This window comes from Lepidothrix coronata, unplaced genomic scaffold, assembly GCF_001604755.1.
Source record: "Lepidothrix coronata isolate B3197 unplaced genomic scaffold, Lepidothrix_coronata-1.0 Scaffold112, whole genome shotgun sequence".
NCBI lineage: Eukaryota > Metazoa > Chordata > Aves > Passeriformes > Pipridae > Lepidothrix > Lepidothrix coronata.
The window spans coordinates 2,997,089-3,018,800 of record NW_016690292.1 but is presented as its reverse complement, the minus strand read 5'-3'; the positions used below and the strand labels follow the sequence as shown (position 1 = coordinate 3,018,800).

At 59.3% G+C, this 21,712-nt stretch overlaps 2 protein-coding genes across 3 annotated transcripts in view; both read left to right on the top strand.

The window, feature by feature from the left end:
• The first annotated feature begins 1,512 nt into the window (after positions 1-1,512).
• Positions 1,513-15,109, top strand: TIE1 (tyrosine kinase with immunoglobulin like and EGF like domains 1). Of its 2 annotated transcripts, none has more exons than XM_017824774.1 (23): positions 1,513-2,300; positions 2,778-3,065; positions 6,424-6,534; positions 6,642-6,797; positions 6,896-7,027; positions 7,282-7,422; positions 7,636-7,764; positions 8,150-8,295; positions 8,453-8,597; positions 8,857-9,015; positions 9,208-9,345; positions 9,453-9,743; positions 10,820-11,110; positions 11,640-11,953; positions 12,055-12,265; positions 12,416-12,526; positions 12,629-12,819; positions 12,953-13,066; positions 13,219-13,289; positions 13,538-13,578; positions 13,698-13,794; positions 14,046-14,145; positions 14,403-15,109. In XM_017824774.1, exons 1-23 carry the CDS (start codon positions 2,255-2,257, stop codon positions 14,472-14,474), a joined length of 3,495 nt encoding a protein of 1,164 aa, XP_017680263.1. In that variant the 5' UTR covers positions 1,513-2,254; the 3' UTR covers positions 14,475-15,109. The 2 variants fall into 2 exon arrangements, with proteins under 2 accessions (XP_017680263.1, XP_017680264.1); XM_017824775.1 differs by having other exon boundaries at positions 1,514-2,300; positions 11,640-11,833.
• Positions 15,110-16,934: 1,825 nt separating this feature from the next.
• Positions 16,935-21,712, top strand: part of MPL (MPL proto-oncogene, thrombopoietin receptor) — a 5,810-nt gene continuing 1,032 nt past the window's right edge. Inside the window, 9 exon segments of the mRNA XM_017824603.1 lie at positions 16,935-17,037; positions 19,132-19,267; positions 19,615-19,790; positions 19,920-20,185; positions 20,262-20,465; positions 20,467-20,714; positions 20,992-21,164; positions 21,278-21,420; positions 21,549-21,708. Of these exon segments, the coding sequence (XP_017680092.1) occupies positions 16,935-17,037; positions 19,132-19,267; positions 19,615-19,790; positions 19,920-20,185; positions 20,262-20,465; positions 20,467-20,714; positions 20,992-21,164; positions 21,278-21,420; positions 21,549-21,708 (1,609 nt within the window).

Below are 21,712 nucleotides of genomic sequence, written 5' to 3'. Positions count from 1 at the left end.
GATTTATAAGCTTAAACTGGAGCTGTAGGGTCCTGGTTGAGCATCTCCACAAAACTCCCCAGAGAGTTTTCTCAGCCTACCTCCAACCCAAGGCATCTGTACAGTTAGACAGCACAGCTCTTATCCAGGTGCTCCTAGAAAAAAAATGCAAGTGGACAAATCAGCTTGGGTCAGATCCCTCAATAAATCCTTGAGATCCCCTGGGCATTGCCTGCTGCAGAGAGTGATCCCAAATGGCTCCCATTCCCCAAAAAGGCAAAGCTCTGCACTGGCTCCCCTCGGGCAGTCACAGAGGCCACACTGTGCTCCCTGGAGGAGCACACTGCAGAGCCTGTGGTCTCAAAGCCTTCCCATAAAGTGCGTATGTTCTTTCCCAAATAGATCCCATCCTCAAATAGATCTTCATGCCAGAGAACATTTCACAGGGTGAATCGAAACTCAGGCTCTGTGTTATGCATTCCCTCACAGCTACCAGGCGAGCACAGAATGAGCTGCTTCCCCAGGCACAGCACATGTAAACACGCAGGGGCACGATGGTGCTTATGGTTCTGAGCATGACTGGCCTCTACATCCAGTAAACAAGGGGAAGAAACCATTTACCTATCTATTCCTGTATCTGTCCTCTTTACTGAGTGTGCACATGAGTCCCAATGCACTTGCAAATGAGCTTGGGGTTGATCAGGAAAATGGGCGTGTGCGGTTCCCCAGGAAGACACCGACAGCAAGAGGGACCACCCCCAGCTGCCCACCCTCTGCACATCCTGCAGTGGGATGGCCTTGTACTCTGCCTTTACATTGTGGTTGTGCCTCAAGTGCCCAGGGGGTCTCCTAAAAACAATCCCTTGCCCATGCATAGCCCATGACAAAGCACCATGCTTTGTTTTCCAGGCAAATGGGGGCAGCTGCAACTGGCGTCCATCTTTGTCGGATCCTCTCCATTCCTCCTGCTGTGGGGTGGCTGCACTGGGGGAGCCCCTACCCACTGCTATCCCTCCCTCAGCATGCCACGGGCACTGCGTGGCCCCAGAGCACTCTGTAAATAGTCGGAAGCGATGAATGGATTTCCCTTTCCTCTCCATGTGTGCTTTAGATTTTTGGCCGGATACAGCATGGGCTCATGCTACACCAAAACATGAGGCTCGCTCCCTGGCAGCCCTGGTTTTTGTATGGGAACAGTTCGATTTGTGAAGCAGCACCAGGTTTGGTGGGTGAAGCTTACGGTGATTTCCCAGGGAATGCTTTTTGTTTGCCAGGCAACAAGCCTGGACCCCACCGGTAGCTGGTGCAGCCTCACTGGAAGGGACTGAGACCCTCTGGGGCTGTGGGGGCAGCGGGGTCATGCCGTGCTGTGCCCGGGCCAGCACTGTGCATGGGAAAGCACTCAGGGAAAGACAGGTTTTCCACCGCTTTCCACTTCCTCCCAGACATGTTTACGGCAACACGGAGGGCAATGGCCACCCTGCGGTGTGGGCTGGCTGGCTTTTTGTTGCCTTGCCTGTGCTCCCACACAGCCCCTTTCAGCCTGGGCGGTGTTCCCATGATGGACCACTGCAGGAGTGAGTCCGGCCCGGCACATGGAGCCCAGATGTGGCCGCGCCTCGGCACTGGGCCCGTGTCGGAGGGAGGCCGAGGCCTGCGAGGTGTGCGCGGCCTCAGCTCTGCCGCACGCCGCTCCCCGGGGGACAGCCGTGCAGGGCAGCTCCCGCCGGCTCCTGGAGTCAGGGCCGTCTCCAAACAATGGGTGGAGAGCAGGAAACGCCGCATGGGAAACAGGATTTGGCTCCGCCGCCGCCACCAGCCACGGCCCCTTGGCCCCTTTCCTTTCCCTGCTCCAGAGAGCCCTTCCCACAGCCATCAGCCACGGGGCTGCACCGAGGGGATGGGGATGCTGCCGCCCGGCCGGGCTGGGGCGTGAGGCACCTCCTGCCCGGGCTGGGGGTTCAGCATGGCCCGAGGAACACCGAGCACACAGCCCTAGCCCTGGAGGAGTGGGTGGCTGGCCACTGAGCAAGCAGGAACGGAGGCGTCTTCCTCTCCGTGCCCAGGCTATGCACCACAGAAGGTGGTCCCGGCTGCCCTGGAAGTCAAGCAGCAGCGTAGAAGCAAGATGTGGGGCACGGGCAGGGGGCAGGGGTCCTGAGGTGCCGCTTACTTGGAGCCCCTAGGCAGCCACAGCCTCCAGCTCTGACCGCCGTGGCTGGGACATGCTGGGGATTTTCTGACCTCTGCCAGATTCAGAACACACTCCAAAGACATGGGACTCCACGTTTATCTTCTGCTTCTCCTTCCATGCCTGGCAGGTAAATCGCGCCTTTCCCTCTGCCCCAGCGAGCAGCCCCGGCCCCAGGAAGGCTTGGTGGGATGAGGGAGCTGTGGGAGCTCAGTGGCGCCATCAGAGCAGGGTTTGGAGGGAAGAAATATCCCTTTGTGATCAGCCACTGAGATATCTCAGAGGCCAGCGCTGCCCTCCCTTGCCTGCCTCCCCCCAGCATGGGAGGACAGGCACCCCAAGACCCCCATTCTGATGCAAGCTTGGCTCACGGTGGGGAGCTGAGCCAGTCGGGATCTCCAAAAGGAGAGTGGAAATTCCCACTGTGTCATCCCAATGGGTCTGCAACGCACCTTGCTGTGCCCTGGCTGTGCCTCCTGGGCTGGGGGGGGCAAAAATGTCCTGGGAAAGGGGTGACATCTGGGTGACAGGAACTGGTCCCGAGGCAGGGCTGGGATGGCCGTGCCCTTGTCCAGCTGTGACGTGCCCTCGTACTCCCCCACCCCAGGGGCCATCCTGGACATCACCCTGATCGCCAACGTGCAGAGCCTGTCCCACTCTGACTTCTTCCTCTCCTGTGTCATGGGGGAGCGCGACGTGAGCTACCTGCAGATCGAGCGGGAGAACAAGATCGTGATGACGCACCCCAAAACGGGCTTCCAAAACTACCGCAACCGCAGCAACCACGTGCAGGCCAGGGGCTTCTCCATGGCCGACCTGGTGGGGATCCTTTACTGCCTGGGACGCACCCCGACCGAGCAGGCACAGGTGGTCTATGTGCACAACAGCCACAATGGTGAGCGGCCGGGGGGGGCAGCGGGCACGCCCTGCCTGCCAGCTGGATGCACGTGGGAGCTCCCTGCACGTGGGAGCTTTGCAATCCCAGCGCCAGCTGGTGTGGTGGGGGGACAGCGGTGAGGTTTGAGGTCCACCAGCATGGGCGGGGTGGAGATGGGAGCAATGTTCAGCTGGAGGAGAGTGAGCAAGCCCTATGGAGGAGCCGTCTGTATTCATAATGATGCCTAGGAGCAGGGCAAGGTCCAAAAGGAAGCTGAGCGCCCTTGGAGGAGGTTGTGGGGTCTGGAAATCATTAACCAAAGCGGGGGGCAGCCCTTCGGAGCTGTGCCAGCCCATGTCTCCACTGCAGGCTCACAGGGAGGAGGTAATGCCAGGGCATATCTTCGGCAGCCTCACCGGAGCTTGACAAACACCATCCAGCTGCAGCATGTCACTGCTCCAGCAGTGGGCCTTGCTGAGAGGCATTGCTAGGGTGCACTGTAGGCAAGAGCAGTGCTGGGCTCATTTCCTGCTCCAATTTCGGGCCATATAACTCAAAAGGTCCTCCCTGGCCTGGCTAGTAGCAGAGATACCACCTGGGGCAGCACTTTCCCACACTGCCCCTCCAACCTCCGCTCCCTCTGCTTGAGACTTTGCAAAACTATTAGGACTGAGATTTTCTGATAGGTGTTTGCCTCTGGATTCTTTTTAGCTCTTTTTTTGTAAGTTTAGCTAAAACAGTTGACCTTTTGCTGAGAATAAGAGGAGAGGATAAAAGTTTCCCTGTTTTAAAACACAGCTTCAGCAAGCAGCTCTAGTGTCTCCAAGCTGGGGTACAGAGGCTGCTGGTGGGGTCCAAGCATCCCCCAAGGAGCAGGGCCCAGCCTGTGTCTTCGGTCAGAGGCTCAAGCTGAAAATGGCAGTGGTCCTACTGGAAATAGAGCAGGCTGGTCTGAGCAACCAAAGAGACACAGAGGTGCTGAGGAAGCAAAGCAGAGGCAAACAGAGACAGTGTGGGAGGCATGACCAGCAGTGGGGGGTGAGGAGCACAAGGGGGGCTATGCACCCCCAGATTAAATCATAGGTGGAGGTGCTGGCTCTGGGTCTCCATCAGTGTGACAGTATTTTCCCATGAAGGGGTGCTCCCACCCAGCCCCCCACTCCTGGGGTGAGATAGCCAGGCCAAAATGGTGCTGTGGAGGAGGTGGTTGGTGCCCGGGCTCAAGCCCCTGTGGGAGTTACAAGTGCCAAAAAGGTGTCTCTTTTACAAGTTCCAAAGAAGCTGACATTGGTCTGTTTAGAGGAAGAGGAGATAAAAAACAAAGGAAATAGCAAGTAAAAAAATTACAAGCTTGCAGGGGGCAGGAGGGCTGGGTATAGAACCCACTGTGGGGGCTTGGCATGTGTCATCTCCCCTGTTTAGCCCAAAAGCACAACCAGGCAGGCCAGGGCTTTGAAACAGTGGGTGGAGAATGCTGTTAGAGAAAAGCTGGCACCTCCTGAAAGGTCATGCATGGACAAAAACATAAGAAGTAAGATAAATGTTGGAAGCTTTGCTATGAAAACAAAGTAAAGCAGACCAAAGAGATCCTGAGGAGTAATTGCAGAAATGTTTACATCTGGCAGTAAACTATTTGTTACAATATGCGGAGCAGAAAAACAATTACAGAAAACCAAACTTCTTTTAGTTTTGCATCTATGTGCACAATACAGAAACTGGGGAAACTTGTTGGGTGATCTGTCTGAAATGCCAGTGTTGATAGCAGGAGACAGGCGATAAATAGCGGAACAGAGCAGCACAACATTGTCAGGCATGCAGTGAGCAAGACTGTGCCACTGCCCGTGGGACACCAGCCTTTCCTGAAAGCTTCTGGGTAGGGAGTTACAGGCCTGTAAACCCAGATTGGAACCCACCAAATTAGCAGAAACTGTAATAAGGAGCAGAATTTGTGGCCCCTGAGAAAAAGGCAGCTGAGTTTGCAGTGGGAGAGTCTCTGGGATGGCAGCAGTGAGGATGCTATGGAAGACCCAGTTGACACTGTCTGCTTGGGTTCCTGGAAAAAACTGGGAAAATTCCTTTTCAAAGGTTCTTTGAGAGAAACTTTGCACCCAGGCGGTGGCAGGAGAGGTCTTTGCATGGGTAAATAACTGGCTAAAAGAAAGGAGATCAAGAAAAGGAGTGGTCCTTGTCACACAAGGGAGTTCCCACCAAGTCCCCCTGGCATGGCAGAAGGTCTCTGCAGGGACTTGTGTCACTGGCTGTGGGTACAAAGAAGTGAACAAGCAGCCATGCTGGCTGCTATCCCTGAGCTGCCTGGGGAGACAATGGATGGGCTCTGGAGTGCCACAGAAACAGGGGATAGATGCACTCTGGGAGAGCTGCAGTGATGGAGTGACAGGTAAATCGGTGTGGGCAAACACAAAGGGCTGGGTTTGGAGATCCTCGGGGAACTGTTGGCTCTTGTTCCAGGGAGTTAGCTGGAGTGAGACAGAATGTGGGCCACATCTGTGTGCGCTTTACAAGGGACTGCCAAGTCCACGGAAGAAAGATCCCAATTGGAGGGATAGGTGGGGAGGCGATTCTGGGAAGTTACCAAGAAGTGTGACCTGCGGTGCCCTTTCCCCGGCGCCTGCTGCATGTGCTGCTTCCTCTGGTCCTTGGCCTCAGTGGGGTGGGACACAAGCTGGATGTGTTTTAGCTCCAACCCGGTGTGGCTCCTTCTAGTGAGTGCAAGCTGGAGTACTGCCAGGCTCCAAAAGCCAGCAGCCGCCTGTGTCCTCCTTTGTGTCTGTCCTGGCACGCCCAGGGCTTGGTTTCCCAGGCCTTAAGGTATTTATAGCCCTGTTTATGCTCAAGCTGGGGTCTGGCTGACTCACATTAATACTCCAGGAGCTCAGTGCTGCTGCACACCCCAGCACCCGGGGAATCAGGGAAACAGCTGTGACAGGGTGGCCACTCCTGGGGGCTGGTGTGCAGCGTCCCACACACCGAATTCTCCCCACCTGCCCATGATGTCCCTCCCTGCAGCATTCCACACCTCCCCAGACTGCAGCAGGCAGAGTGCACCATGCAAGCTTGTCCCAGATGTCACATCCCCAGACTGCTGCCACCAGCATCCCACGCTAGGCTGGGGCTGGTGGGCTGGTCAGAGGGCAGAGTGCCCCATCCCATTCCTTGGTGTCTGCCCACGGGGACTGGAGGGGCCAGGAAGGAAGCCCGGTTCCTGCAAAGCCTTGATGGGGTCCTGGATCCAGGAGCGGACCCAGGAGCAGGAGATGTGTCATGACATCCCAGGAGAAGCACGTGGTGGGTGCTTGGCTGTGCCAGGGGGTGTCTCCCTACTGCTAAACGTGCTCCTCCTCCTCCTCTTCTGCAGCCCACCTCTTCCCGGTGAAGGCCACGCAGTCTGTGAATGTTGCCGAGCCAGCCACCTTCTCTGCCAGGATCCTTAAGAGGAAGGAGACAGATGTTATGTGGAAAAGAAATGGCAAGTAGTCCTGAGAGCAGGCACAGGGCTGGGGCTGCTCCCAGCTTGTGCCTGGCACTGGCTCTGGAGGCATGGGAGGTCATGGATAACCCTCTGTCCCCTTGCAGGTACCTACTACCAGACCACAGACCGGGGTGAGGTGCAGGGTGACCGCGTCGTCCTGACACTTCCCAACGTCAGTGTCAATGAAAACGGTGTCTACAGTGCCACGTTCATGGGGGACAGCCCTCTGTGGAGTGCCTTCTACCGCCTCATCGTGAGAGGTGAGCAGTGCCCTGGCTCCCTGGGGTGTGGGGACAGCCAGCCATAGCCTGCCCTCTGGCCTGGTGCCACCCTGTCCCCCACTCTGCTCTCCCCACAGCCTGCCCTGCGAAGAAATGGGGACCGTCCTGTGAGAAGGACTGTCCTGACTGCCTGAACGGCGGCATCTGCCACGACCATGTCGGTGAATGTATCTGCCCTCCAGGGTTCATGGGCACCCGCTGTGAGCGAGGTAGGTGCTGTGCCCAGGGCATATGTGGGGGCCCTGCTGCACCCCCAGACCAGAGCACTGTGGGTAGAAATTCCCTGTGCACCCCCCGTGTGTCCCCACCCACACTGCCCTCTATTTCTGGAGCAGGGCTGGACCATCCATATGGGTCCTGTGTCTCCCTGAGGTGGTGATAATGGGGCTTGGGGCACCCAAGGCAGCACCAAGCAGTGCATGGGTGAATGGCAGGTGAGGGCAAACCACGCTTCTTTTTCCAGCCTGCCGGGAAGGGCAGTTTGGCCGCAACTGCCAGGAGACATGCCAGAGAGCCCAGGGCTGCCGGGGGCTGAGCTTCTGCCTGCCGGACCCCTACGGCTGCTCCTGTGCCTCGGGCTGGAGCGGCTCCCGCTGCAACCAAGGTACGGGAACGCGGGTATCCATCAGCTCTCCCACCCAGCCTGGGCTTCCTCCAGGGTCTGGCTGCTCTCCAGCAGCACCTGTGCAAACCTCTCCCAGCCTGAGGGTCGGCACAGGCTGAGCAGTACTGCTGCCTGCACCAGCTGTTTGCTGTCTCTGTCTCTATGGTCCTGTGCCATGGTCAGGGGTAGCAGCGAGCTCTCCTCTTCCCACAGCCTGTCCCCCGGGATTCTATGGCCCTGACTGTGCCCTGGAGTGCACCTGCCGAAATGGAGGCAGCTGTAACCGCTTCAGTGGCTGTGTCTGCCCGGCAGGCTGGCATGGGCAGCACTGCGAGAAGTCAGGTGAGGCTGGCAGGGGGCTGTGGTGGGTGTCTGTCCCACACCCTCAAGCGAGCTCTGGCTCCTTCCTCAGTGGTGACTGGGAGGGCCAATGGCTATTGGCCTCACCAGCTGGTTCAGCAGGACCCCTTGCCTGCAGAAATAGCCCTCAACCATATGGAAACCAGGGCACTGCAAGGGGAACATCTGGTCTGGCACCCCAGGATTAGCTGTGCTGACAGTGTTGCTGAGCCCAGCATGTGGGGTGGGGATGAGGGCTGGACACAGCATCCATCTCCCTGGCCCCTTGGCACCAGGGTCTGGCTGTGGCCAGGTCTGAGGACAGCTGATAGCCTGGCATGCCTGGGGAAGGGCAGGCCCAGCCCTAACACTGATTTCTCTGTGCCAGACCGGTTCCCCCAGATCATCCAGCTGGCCTCAGAGCTGGAGTTCAACCTGGGCTCAGAGCCCATTGTCAGCTGCGTGGCCACTGGCAATCCACTGCCCACCAGTGACAGCGTGGAGCTGCGCAAGGCTGATGGCACTGTGCTCAAGGTACCACCCGTGCTCTTGCCCCACCACCATCTCCATGGTGCCAGCTCCCCCAAAAGCACCCGTCTCCCCCAGGGGCTGCTGGACAGCTTCAGGCTGACCCTGGGGTTGAGCCAGGGGGGCTGGGCAGGGGGGCTCACAGCACCCTCTGTGCCCACAGCTCATCAAGGCCATCATCGAGCCAGGACAGATCACCTGCGAGTTCCAGGTGCAGCACCTGAGGAAGGAGGACACAGGGCTCTGGGAATGCCGGGTCTCCACAACTGGGGGCCAGGACAGCCGGAAAGTCAAGGTCAACATCCGAGGTGAGGAAAGCGTGGTGGCAACAAGCAGGATAAGCCAGGGTTGCTGGGGGAGGCTGACAGCACAGTGTGGCAATACCAAACCCCCTGCGCTGGACTGGGTGCTTCCCATCATATGCTGCAGTGCCAGCAGACAGGTTTGGGTGGTTTTAAAAGACTTTCCTGACAAAGGTGGAGCGAGTCCAGAGGTGGCAGACGTCTCCACAGTCTGCTCCTCGTTGCTCCCAGTCACACTAGTGTCATTCCTTCCTTCCCCCCACAGTGCCACCAGCACCCCTGAGCCCCCCCCGGCTGCTGGCCAAGCAGAGCCGCCAGCTCGTGGTGTCACCCGTGGACTACTTTTCTGGTGATGGGCCCATCACCTCCATCAAGTTGTTCTACAAGCCCAAGGATGACAATTCAGCATGGTCATCCATTGTGGGTATGTGCCTGCAGGGCTGGGGGGCACAGGTAGGACTTGTGTGGGAGGTGATGGCTGCCCCAGCCAGTGGAGGTCTGGGATGGGAAGAGGTCTCCATACCAGGCCCCCTGTAGTGATGCTGAGGGGAATGCCCGGTTGTAGGGCAGATTGTGGGTCATGGGCATGTTTTTGATGTGTCCTGTTGGCCGACAGTCGACAACAGTGAGAACATCACCCTCATGAACCTCCGGCCGGTGACTGCCTACATTGTCAAGGTGCAGCTGAGCCGTCCAGGGGCTGGTGGGGAGGGCAGCAAGGGACCTGAAGCCATCATGGTGACTGAGTGCCTTGGTGAGCCTCCATCTCCTTGACCCTGACCTTGACCCTAACTCTTGCACAGCACAGAGTCTGCAGCCCAAGAGCTGATGTGCCATGAGGTTTTGCGTTTTTGTCTGCAGAGCCCACAGTCAAGCCTGTGATTGAAGGCTGGTCCATAGAAGAGAAAAACACGCTTCATGTCAACTGGAAGTTGCCAAGTAACCACGAGCCAGCACATGGCTTCATAGTCCACCTCTTCGACTCTGCAAGGCGGCTGGTCTCTGAGAAGAACATCACATCCATCTCTGTGCTCTCTGCCCGCATCGGGGACCTGGAGTTCAACAAGGAGTATGGGCTGGAGGTGCTGGTGTACCACTGCACCAGCCTGGGGCCACCCTCCGACCCCTATAAGGTCATGATCAACAGCAAAGGTGGGTCCAGTGGAACACAGGGAATTATTACAGGGAATTACAATGGTAAATCAGTTATAATTGTAACAGCAATCATTCCCAGGTCTGGCTGCTCCTGTGTTCCATCTCTGATAGAACATGAACAGCTGCTTGGGAAAAATGGGTCCTCCTTTCCTTGCTAGACCCTGCAGCCTCCAGCACCAAGCAGCCGAGAAACATCCTAAGCTGAACATGACATTCAGGCCATCACAAGTGACGCTCAAAAACAGATCTGTCCTCTGCACCCTTGCCCAAATCCTGATGGACCTGTCCATACTTGCAGCTTTTACAACACCCTGTAGCAACACAAGTTCCTTGATATAATTATACTTGGCATGAAAAAAATATTTCCCTTTGGTTCACTTTAACCCTGCTGCCAGGTAATTTTGCTGGATGGTCACTAGGGCCTGGGAGCCCTGCACTCCCACCTGTGGGCACACACACACCTGCACACAGCCCCCCATGTAGGTGGAAGACTCTGGGACGGGGGAGCATCAGCCTGACCAAGCTCTCTGGTGACCAAGGGAGAAGGCATGCATGAGGCCTTTGGTGAGGCTTGGCACTGGCTGGGACATGTTGAGAGGACTGGTAGGCATCAGGCTTGAGGGATGTGAGGTTTCCTCTGCTCCCTGTTTGTAAGAGCTTTGTATGATTTGGAGATTTGGGGTTAGGATTGTGAACAGGCAGGAGAAGACTCAGAGGAGGTGGTGGGAAGACAGTGTATGAGGGAGGGCTGAAGAAAAAAAACATCACAAGGGCTAGTCAATACAGAGACATCTAGCTTGACAGTCTCTGAGGCCAGGAGCATTTGGAAGTACAATCCTGCTTCACTGTTGTACATGGAGAGCAGCTCCATCTCATCCAAGCAGGGGCCAAGGGTCCCTGGAGACCCCTCAAACCTGGCCCAGCTTTGGTTGCCAAAGCCATCCACAGGGTCTAGTCCTCACAGCAGCCCCTGAAGCACCAAGAGACCTGTCCTGGGACTTGTAGGAGCAGGAGCAGGTGTTCAGCAAAAGTTAGGCGTCACAGGGACTGACGCTCTGCTCTCCTTGTCCCAGGGCCCTCTGCCCCGCGGTTGCTCTTGGCAGAGTCCATGTCTGACACCGCTGTCAGGCTCTCCTGGCAGGTCCCTGAGTACCCCAATGGGGGCATCACCAAGTACATCGTGGAGCTGCAGCAGGTGGGGGGCACCAGTGAACCCCAGTGGATCGATACTGACAGCGGCGCCGAAACCACCAAGGTCATTGGGGGCCTCAATGCCAGCACCAGCTACCAGTTTCGTGTCCGCGCCAACTCCCATGTCCCAGGGGAATGGAGCCAGCCCCTGAAAGCCAAGACCCTGGGAGACGGTGAGAGGGGTGTCCCAGCAGGCAGGGGGCTCACAGCTCTGCTGCAGCTTGGGCTCAGGATCTGGCACAGCAAAGAATGACTGAGGTGCTTGTGGTGACCTCTCAGAGTGGCTCTGAAGCAGCAGCCTGAGCCCAAAACTCTTGTGGGTGTCCAGAAAACCTGCTCCTCCTAGTTCTGATGGGGCAGGGGTGGCATGGTGACAGCACGGCACCTACAGGGTGGCTCTGCCATGGCCAGAGGGAGATGTGGAGCAAGGGGCTAGAGAAGCAGAGCAGAGCTGGCATGGGAGGAGGTGGTGGCTGGATCCAAATCTGGTTCAAGGTGCAGAAATCAGTGGTTCAGAGGCAGGGCCCGGGTGCTTACACCCTCACCCCTGTGCCAGTGTGGCTTCAGGGGCTCAGGATGTGGTTGTGGTATCTTCATGGTGTGCCTGGGTGTTGGAAGATGTCTATTTTGGTGCTTGGCCACTCATGCAGGCTGGGCAGGGCTTGACCGGGGACCACAACCCTCCATCCCTCCTTTTGGCAGGAGCGCTGAGCGTGCCACCCAGCCTGGGCAGCCAGAGCACTGAGCAGGCAGGAATAGACCAGCAGCTGCTCTTGGCCATCGTTGGCTCCGTGTCCGTCACCTGCCTCACCATCCTCTTTGCTCTCCTGGCGCTTTTCCTAATCAAGAAGAACTTTTTCCACCGGCGCCGCACCTTTACGTACCAGTCTGGCTCGGTGAGTGCCGCCTGCCCCACCAGGACCGTGTCCCCTGCTCCCCACGTCCCAGCCCAATCCAGGCCACGCTCCATAGCCTCCAGTCCGGATGCAGCCAGACCTCACTTCCACACAGAGAGGGTGCGGAGCCCACCCTTGCCCACAACTCCTGCCCTGCCGGGACTGCCGCATGGGCAGAGGGGTGCCCGGTGCCTCTAACCTCACCCATTCCCATCTGCCAGGGGGAAGAGACCATCCTGCAGTTCAACTCGGGGACCCTGACCTTGACACGCCGGCCCAAGCCACAGCCTGAGCCCCTCAGCTACCCCATCCTGGAGTGGGAAGACATCAAGTTTGAGGACATGATCGGAGAGGGCAACTTTGGGCAGGTCATCAGGGCCATGATCAAAAAGGACGGCCTGAAAATGAATGCAGCCATCAAGATGCTGAAAGGTGAGTGTCAGGGGAGACGAGCAGGATGGACTGAGGGATGAAGGTGCATCCTGGGCCATATTTGTGCTGAGTAGAGTCAGGAGTCACTTGCAGAGAAGCAGAGGAAGGGCACTTGTAGGCCTGAGGTGTCCATCCCTTCTTTGCTTCCAGAGTTTGCTTCAGAGAATGACCATCGGGACTTTGCTGGGGAGCTGGAGGTGCTGTGCAAACTGGGCCATCACCCCAACATCATCAACTTGCTGGGTGCCTGTGAGAACAAGGGTGAGGGCTATCCCACTCTCCCCAGCCCCACAGCCTCTGCCCAGCTCTGTATTCCTCTTTTCTGGGGAGAGCCCCAGTAGCCCAACTCCTCCTGCCCCCCAGGCTACCTGTACATCGCCATTGAGTACGCTCCCTACGGAAACCTCCTCGACTTCCTCCGCAAAAGCCGAGTCTTGGAGACAGACCCAGCCTTTGCCAAGGAGCACGGCACAGCCTCCACACTCACCTCCCAGCAGCTCCTCCAGTTTGCTTCAGATGTGGCCAAGGGGATGCAGTACCTGAGTGAGAAGCAGGTACATCCCCAGCAAGCTCTTCAGAGCATCCTTCCCCTGCACCCGGGGGCTCCTCAAGGGGGCATGAGGTCCCTGGGGCCAGCAGTCAGCAGGAGCCACATGCTCCCTCCTGCTGACTGCTGGCCCCTTTCAGTTCATTCACAGGGACCTGGCAGCGAGAAACATCCTGGTGGGAGAAAACCTGGCCTCCAAGATTGCTGACTTTGGCCTCTCCAGAGGGGAGGAGGTCTACGTAAAGAAGACAATGGTGAGGCAGGAGTGAAGCATCTCCATGGGGTCTGCACCCATATAGTGGGCAGGACACCTACCACCAGTGTGAAGGACCTACCCTTCTGGGACCAACTGCCCTCCATCCACAGGGCATCCCCCACCCCTGACAGTCTCTCTCTGCTTCCCCAGGGCCGTTTGCCAGTTCGCTGGATGGCCATTGAGTCCCTGAACTACAGCGTGTACACCACCAAGAGTGATGTGTAAGTCCTGCAGGCAGGGGCACCAGGGCTGGGGCATGGCTGGGGCTGCCTCCTGCCCTCCTTGGCACAGTCAGTGTGGCAATGCTATTGCTCTGGGTGCTGCAAGGGCAGGAGGTGGTGCTGATGCATCTCCCTGGGGTGCTGCTGGCTCAGCCCAAGCCCTGGCTGTCCATTCCACCCTGGGCTTTGTCCCGTGCCCATCAGCAGTGCTCGACTGGGCACTGTCACAGCCTCATCTGCCCTTTCAGGTGGTCATTCGGCGTCCTGCTCTGGGAGATTGTCAGCTTGGGTAAGACTTCTCTGTGTCCCCTGCCTCCACTCGGGTCCCTGTAGGTCTGGTCCTCCTGGAGCCCTGGAGGGGACACCCTGGGGACCGTCCCCACCTCAGCTGTGTGTCTCTGGCTGCAGGGGGGACACCGTACTGCGGGATGACGTGTGCCGAGCTCTACGAGAAGCTGCCCCAGGGCTACCGCATGGAGAAGCCGCGTAACTGCGACGACGAGGTGTAAGTGGGCAAAGCCTCAGCTGATGGCGGCACCCACGTCCCCCTGACCCCACTGTCCCACAGGGCTCCCACCACCTTGCAGTAGCTTCTGCCTGGTTCCCTCTGCATTGTGTGATGAGCTGGCGTCTCACATACCAAATGCCTTTCCTGGGTTTTAGTTTTCCACCTGCTTCCCCCCATCTCCCACAAAGAGCTCTTCTTTCCCCTCTCCCCGTGGGCACACTGAGCCGCCCACAACTCTCTGCCCCCAGGTACGAGCTGATGCGGCAGTGCTGGCGCGACCGCCCCTACGAGCGCCCACCCTTTGCCCAGATCTCCATGCAGCTCATCCGCATGCTGGAGGCCAGGAAGGTGAGTGGTGGCAGATGCCCGTCCTGTGCTGGGCTTGTCCACATGCTGGAGCACCCCTTGGGCTTGAGGAGGGGACAGCCAGCGGCAGAACCTGTGTGACACTCACCATGTGTGATGGTAACCCCAGTATCACTTTTTGGGTGTGGGGAGACCTCTTGCCTCCGCCCCAGGGCACAGTGCCTGTGAGTGTGCCAGTGGGGATGGGAGGTAGATGGGGGCAGTGTCACAAATGGCTCCTAACTGGTGTTCCCCCACAGGCCTACGTGAACATGGCCCTGTTTGAGAACTTCACCTATGCGGGGATCGATGCCACCGCCGAGGAGGCGTGAGGCTGCACTGGCACTGTGCAGAGGGGTGATGCTGGCACCAGCCTGCAGGGACAGTGCTGTGGGGACAATGGGCTGCTCATCCCCATCCAGGACCAAGTGGCCAAATGCTGGTGCCCCTTCCAAGAGCGCCCTCCTTGCAGCAGGACTCTGCCATCCCCTCCCTGGCTGCCCACGCAGCGTGTGCTGGCCACACTGCCATGGCATCAGCCACCAACGCAGCCCCATGCTGCTGGGGTCATGCTGGGATGGCCCCCAAGGACAAACAGCAGCATGGTGCTTGCAGCACATTGGCCAGGAGAGGGGCTCTCAGGAGCCTGAGCCCATGGACACAAATGCTCAAGCTTTGGGGCAAGAGGGGGAAGCAGCAACCCAGCATCTGCCTGCCCTGCAACTCTCAGTGTGCTCTGGGCCTGAAGTGGTGCCAGCAAGGCTGTGAGCATCCCCGATGGTGTGGGATGGGGCCACCCTGGCAGGTGCAAAGGGATGACTTTGGCTGTGCACAGCCTCCAGCTCTGCAGTGACCCTTTGGAGGTGTCAGCTCTGCCTTATGGACAATAAACATTGTGCAACAGGCACCTGAGTCCAGAGGAGTGGGGGGGGACACCCAGCTCTACCCTGCTGACAGCACTGTGGAACAGGATGTGGGGCCCAGTGGTCTGCTGCTGTGGTGGGCACTCCTCAGAAACCTGTCCCCACTGGAGTCCTCTGATGACCCCCAGGAAAGGCCATGGTCTCATCATGCCACGGAGATGGGTTTTCTTAGGATCCAACTGACATGTTCGCTCCCACACACAATTTAAGATTTGGTCCTGTCCCCAAGGGATATGGAGAACAGATTATGTCCTTCCTTTGCACATCAGCCTCTTGCATGCTTGAAAATTGTTCCTGCAGTTTCCCCTTGGTTGGCTGCTCCTCACAGGGATGGCCCCGCTCCTCTGGCTGGCCCCAGCGGGGCTGTGCAGCTCCGCAGCCTTCCCACCCTGCCTAGCTGAGCCAGCAGGTGACTTCCCACGTCTTGCAAAGGGCCTGCCATGTTCGACCTGCCTGTCACAACACGTGCTACAGGGGTGATTCCCTTGTGCCTGTCCCTCATGGATCACCCGGGCTCTGTGCTGACCCTCCCACGGGAGTGCCTGTCCCGGGCTGTGCTCCCTCAGCTGTACTGCTGCCATTTGTTACACTGACACTGGGTGGGCTTCACCTCTCTTGGCTTCAGCTTGCTCAGCCCTGGGCATGACATCCAGCTGCCCGACTATCCATCTTCTGCAGTCCCATGAGAAGCAAGAGCAGCTCCTGCAGAGCCCGGTAACCCAGCCAGAGGCAGGAGCATTTGCATTTGCCCTTCTGGGCAAGAGTCTTTTATCCCCAGAAGGTCTTTGAACCCTGTCAACACCATTCTGATTTTCCATTCTGGCCTCCAGTGCTCTTTGGTGTTAACTGCAACTGTTAGTGAACAGCCTCTCTGCCCCACCCCCGAGGTCCCCAGTGAACCAGTGATGGGGACTGGCCCTCACAGACAGCCTAACGTGTGCCACTGCCCCTGCACCTCCTCTCCTCCCAGCTAGGAATGGTGTCTGAGGCAGTCATTAGTCCTGCTCACATCAAGGCCTTTCTCCTTTTTGATTCCCTGATGGCACAGCCCAGTAGCCAAATGGAAAAGGAAGTGGGGTTGATTTGACAAAATTTGGCTGTGGCAGATTGGTGCTGGCTGCTCAGCACCTGCAGTGCTGGCCCCAGCTGCTGGGCAAGGAGAAGCCAACTCGGCCTTGGCATGGTGGGGACACATGTATAAGTGGCTTCTTGTGCCCTGGCTGGTGCCCCCCAGGCTGTGCCACTGTGCTGTGCCCTGGCGGGGTGGGAGACCCTCTGGCCACTCGTGCCAGGCAGCAGTGGTGGATTGGCATGAGGTTAAGCGTGACTATGGGACCCCCCCCATGGTGGCCCTGCTCCTGCACCATAACCACCAGCAACTGTGTGGGCTCTGCCAGTGCCCCCCGTGCCTGCAGCTCCCCTCCCGGCACAGCCATGGGGCCGGGGGTAGAGCAGACCCAGGGCACGCCAGACTCCAGGTGGCACAGGACAGGGCGGAGCCAGAGCAGTGTTCCATGTCCCATGCTCCCATATGGCAGCAGCCCCCGACAGCCTGCCCTACCCCACGCAGGGGCCTCCCTGGTTTCTCCGAGGTTGTTTTTCTTCCTACCCCAGCCCCCCGGCGTGCCGGTAGCCACAAGGGCAGGACATGCCGCCTATCTGATAGGAGCAGCCTCCCTTGGCACTGCGGCTGGCGGCAGAGGGGCTGCGGCATGGTGGTTTCGGGCACAGGGAAGTGCTGGCGATGAGGTGGGGGGAGCCCCCAGCCAGGCTTCCTGAGCTGCACAACCACCACTTCCCAGATAAAAAGCATCGCCTGGAGGAGCCACAGCAACTCCCAGGGCGCTGGGAAGGTACGGGGGTTGCAGGATGGCAGCCTGCCTGTGCTGGGGCTGGCTGCTCTCGCTGATCCCGGCCATCCTGCTCAGCCTCCGCAGCCCATCACCAGCCCCCGAGCCAGTGACATCCCAAGGTAGGTCCTTGGGGATATTTCCTCCCCTAAAGGATGGGCCAGAGAAGAGCTGGCATGTCAGGTGTGGGCAGTGAGCACCTCACAGCAGCCAAAATCTGCAGGATTGGGAAGGGGCATCCCAGGAGGGTCTGCAGGGGGTGTTCGGGGTGGGCAGTGGAGTGCCCTTCTCACCTGTGGGACACCCTGAGGTGCTCAGAGTAAAGGAACATCCCTGCCCTCTGCAAGCAGGACCTGGTAGCCCCAGGGCCTCTTGAGGATGTCAGGCTGGTGCTCCCAGTCCCGCACAGGTAGCAGAGGGGCTCCCTGCCCCTCAAAAGTTCTTGTAATTATGATGAGGGTTTGAGCGAAATTCAAGTTAACATCTCTCGGCTCAGCTCTGCACCACAAGTAATGCAGGGGCACTGCCAGACTAATCCCAGTGCTCCTGCACCAGCCTTGCCATGATCTTGCCCTGCCAAGTATCCTCAACCATGCTCCAGTCTGGCTCACTGCACCTGGCAGAGCCACTTCACAACTTTGTCGCATTTCAGGGCTGCTCACGCTTTCTCTGAGCCCCTCTTTAGCCCCTTTAACACTTTCTGTAACACCATTAAGAAGCATTAACCAAACAAAGTCCTGTCGATCTCCTGCTCATCTCTCCAGACTCACCCTGGGTGTCTGGCCAGGGTGGCCTTCAGAGCACATTTACAGTCACCCCCATTGGGACAGTGGGAGGAGGGTCAGGGTTGGGCTCATCCTCTCTGCCCACCGCCTCGGTGACATCCCCATGCCCTGAGCCCGAGTTTGGCAGCAGTGCCCGAGCACGGTTGGCATGGGCTGCAGAGCTAGGTGGCCACTATTCCTAGGACATGGCCTGTGTGCAGTAAAGATGCTCTGGTAGCCCACAGGACCAATGCCATGGGTCCCTGTGTCACTGAGCTGCTGGGACCTGGCCACCTTATCCCCTGGTGCTCAGAGCTGGGGGGGGGGATTGAGGCCTAGGGTGGGAAATGGGGGGCAAAAAGGGAAGAACAGGTGGGGGGCTGTGGGGTAGATGGGACAATGGGCAGAGGGAGGAAGGCAACACAAGGCTGGGAAATGAGGAACAAGGTTGGGGGGGTCAGGGCAAGAGCAGAGACAGGGAGAGCAGAAGGACACTAAGAAGGTGGCAGGGACATTTGGGGACTGTCACTTATTCTTGGCCCAGAGTGGACTCAACTGGCAGTGTAGAGGGTGCACAGCAGAGCGTGGATGCACTCAGCACAGGGAGCAGAGCCAGGTACTGGCAGGGGGCTTGTTGGGTCCCATAGCTGGGGACAGCCCCTGAGGAAGGCCAGGAGGAAGACAAGGAGGAAGAGGGCTGGACAGGTCTCAGGACAGAGGCAGTGGGGGAGAAAGGAGTGCTGGAGCAGTTCTGGGGGCAGCGAGACCACCCCTGTGCCTCCCACATCTGCATCTTGGGGCTGTCCTCTTTTCCATGACAACAGGGGCAGGGGCCCATAGGCCAGCAAAGCCACCAGTGTCTGGGACAGAAATCCTGCAGGATGTGATGCTCCAGTTCATCCACGCAACTACAGGGAGGGCGGCTTGCTGAGGGGGGCAGAGAAACCCACAGCTCCCTGCAGTCCCTGGGTCAGGGTCTGGGCATCCCCCCCTGCTCAGGACCACACGCCCCCACGCCAGCCCCAAGGCCCTTTCCCTCTCCCTGGGGTGCTGCTCCTCCTTATCTCGCTTCCGTGCACCTTCCGGCATGAGCAGAGCGGGGGTGCTTCCCCCTGATTGCTGGGCCCTGAGTCCCCCTCTGACCGCAGGGCTATTTCGGGATGTTTGTTTCTCCTGAAGGACCCCCGTACTGAGGAGGGGGAGTGGTGTGTGGGGGGGTGAGGAGCCCTGCCACAGCCAGGACCCCAGGGCCAGCCAGCATGTGTGCCACATCCCTCCCCGCCATGCCAAGCTGGCGGAGGCACCTGTGCCACGGCCATGCCCAGGCTGCCCCGGTGCCTACACAGCCTGGCCTCAGGGGTGAGCTGGCCAGCGGGCATGGGGCAGGAGGATGCAGGTGGGATGGGGACAGGTTTGTGCCCAGAGGCTTCCTCATGCCCACACTCCTCCCAGATGCTGCACTGCTGGCAGGGGTGTCCGAGGACATCCTCTGTTTCTCCCGCTCCTTCGAGGACCTCACCTGCTTCTGGAACGAGGAGGAGGAGGAGGCAACAAGTGGGATGTGCTACTTCTACTACTGGTATAGCAGGTAGGAGGTGGTGGGGACACAGCCCAGCCTCCCCTTTGCCTGCACAGAGAGCAGCAGAGTCGGGGTGCCACAGCAATCTGTGCCATCCCAGTGGGCTCCCAGGTGCAAGGAGAGATGGTGGAGAGCCCACAGAAGCTACACAGCAGCCACTGCACACCCTGCAGCAGGGCTGGGACATTGGCTGTCCCTCAGTGCCATGAGGATGGTGTCCTGCAGTGGGTGGTGGCACAGGAAAGGAGCTGGTGACACTGAGGTCTCGGTGCTGTGCCCCACATCCCCTTTCCTCCAGACTGACCCGAGGCAGGAGGCATATGAGGTGCTGCAAGACCCCGCTCTCCATTCCTCAGGGATATGCCCACAGCATGCGTGGTCTCCACGTGGCACCAAGGGGCTGGTGGGAAGCGGCACGTCTGCGTCTTCCCCAGCCAGGACGTGCGGCTTTTCACCCAACTCCACCTCTGCGTCCTGGATGCCACCACAAACCAGACAAAGTACTGGCGGGAGCTCAGCGTGGACGCAGTGGGTGAGTCCCTCTTACTTGGTAATACCCTGTGACACCAGGACAGTCCCCAGACCTGAGTGCAGCAGGACCAGGGGTTGCCCAGGCAGGGACTGCAGCAGGAGGGCAAACACACTGGCATGTTCCTTGCAGGTCTCATCGCCCCTCCAGCGAACATCACGGCCCGCTGGGCTGGGGCTGCAGGGCAGCTCTGCGTGTCGTGGCAGCCACCACTTGCCGACTACCCAAACTTCTTCCTCTACGAGGTGCAGTGCTGCCCTGCCAACTCCCCAGGGATGCCCTGCAGCACCACATGGAACCCCAGTGGGGAGCACCCTGGGGACCCCTCCATGCAGTCAACTGTCAGCACCCAAACACCCAGGGCCAGGGCAGCCACAGCCTCCCCGGGAGTGGGGCAGGTACACAGACAGGCCAGGGATGGGCAGGGGGATTTGGGGGCTGCAGCTGCTCCTCAGCCCGGCCCCTCTCCTGCAGGGGCTGGTCCAGGCCAACACCTGGGTAGTGCTTCAGGACCTGCAGCCAGGGGTGAGGTACCACATCCAGGTGCGCAGCAAGCCCGACGGCACTTCCATGGATGGCGTCTGGGGGCCCTGGTCGAAGGCAGTGGCTGCAGAGACACCTCGCTCCTCCGGTGAGCAGCCACCCCCTCTGCCGGCGTGCTGGCAGGAACAGCAGGGAGGCACCCACGCCTAGGGCTGCAAGGGGTGGGGGGGCTGGGGTAGGCGAGGTGCAGCACCCAAGTTTTGGGGGGCCAAGGGGAAGCAGCCCCCTCCCCGCCCTGGCTCTCGCCTGCCCAGGAGACATCGGGCTGTGCTGCAGCACCCCTGACCTGCAGAATGTGCGCTGCGAGTGGACCTGGGACCCCGCAGAGCCCCGCAGCTCCCACCAGCTCTTCTACCGGCCACCTCCAAGCGGGGCTGGCACAAGGTAAGGGGCATGGTGGGCATGTGGCACTCAGGCAGGCACATCCCAGGCACCACTGGTCCTGCTGTGTCCCATCATCCCACACTGTGCCACCTGCCACGCCCTGCTCTGTCCTGCCCTACCACCATCAACCTCGTACCTCTCCACCACCTTTCCTGGACACACTGCACCTCTGACTACAGGCAGCAGTAGCTCTCCTAGGCAAGTGCAGGAGGAGCAAGGCTGCACTGGCTGTGGGGATGCCATGGTGGGACTGACTGGCTGCCCACTCCTCACACAGGGAAGCTGCATGGCAGCAGTGCGAGGAGGTGAGCATGGGGGCACAGGGCACCCACACCTGCACCTTCCAGCCCAGGGCTGGCAGTGCCATCTCTGTCCTGGTGAACATCACCCGGACCCAGATGCTGCCCACGCTCAGCTTCTTCAAGGAGCCCTTCTGGCTGCACAAGACTGGTAAGTCCCAGTGCCACCATGGCCACTGCTCTTGCCCATGCCCAGCTCAGGGGACACAGCGTCCCAAGTCCCATTCCATGGCAGCGACACATCCCCATCCCCAACACCAACAGTGCTCACAGACGCCCCACAGCTCGTGCAGGCGACAGTGTCGCAGGGCCGTCTGAGCCTGCAGTGGCTCCCACCCCTGGAGGTGCTGGCAGAGCAGCTGGACTACCAGATCCGCTACGCCGTGGAGAACAGCCATGATTGGAAGGTAAGGCCTGGCCAGGGCACCCCGAGCAGCCCTGCCCACCTCCACTGCCAACACACGGCCTGCACAGGGTCAGGCAGGATGGCCCCACACCCCTTTGGCCGTCCCACAGCAGCCATGCCTCCCTGCAGGTCCTGCAGGTTCCACGGGCAGCCAGGAAAGAAGTCCTGGACCTCCGGCCAGGCAGCCGCTACCAGGCCCAGGTGCGGGCCCAGCCCGGCGGGCCGTGGTACCGGGGCAGCTGGAGCGCCTGGTCCGAGCCTGTTGTGGTTGATGCCATGGCCGATGCGGGTAA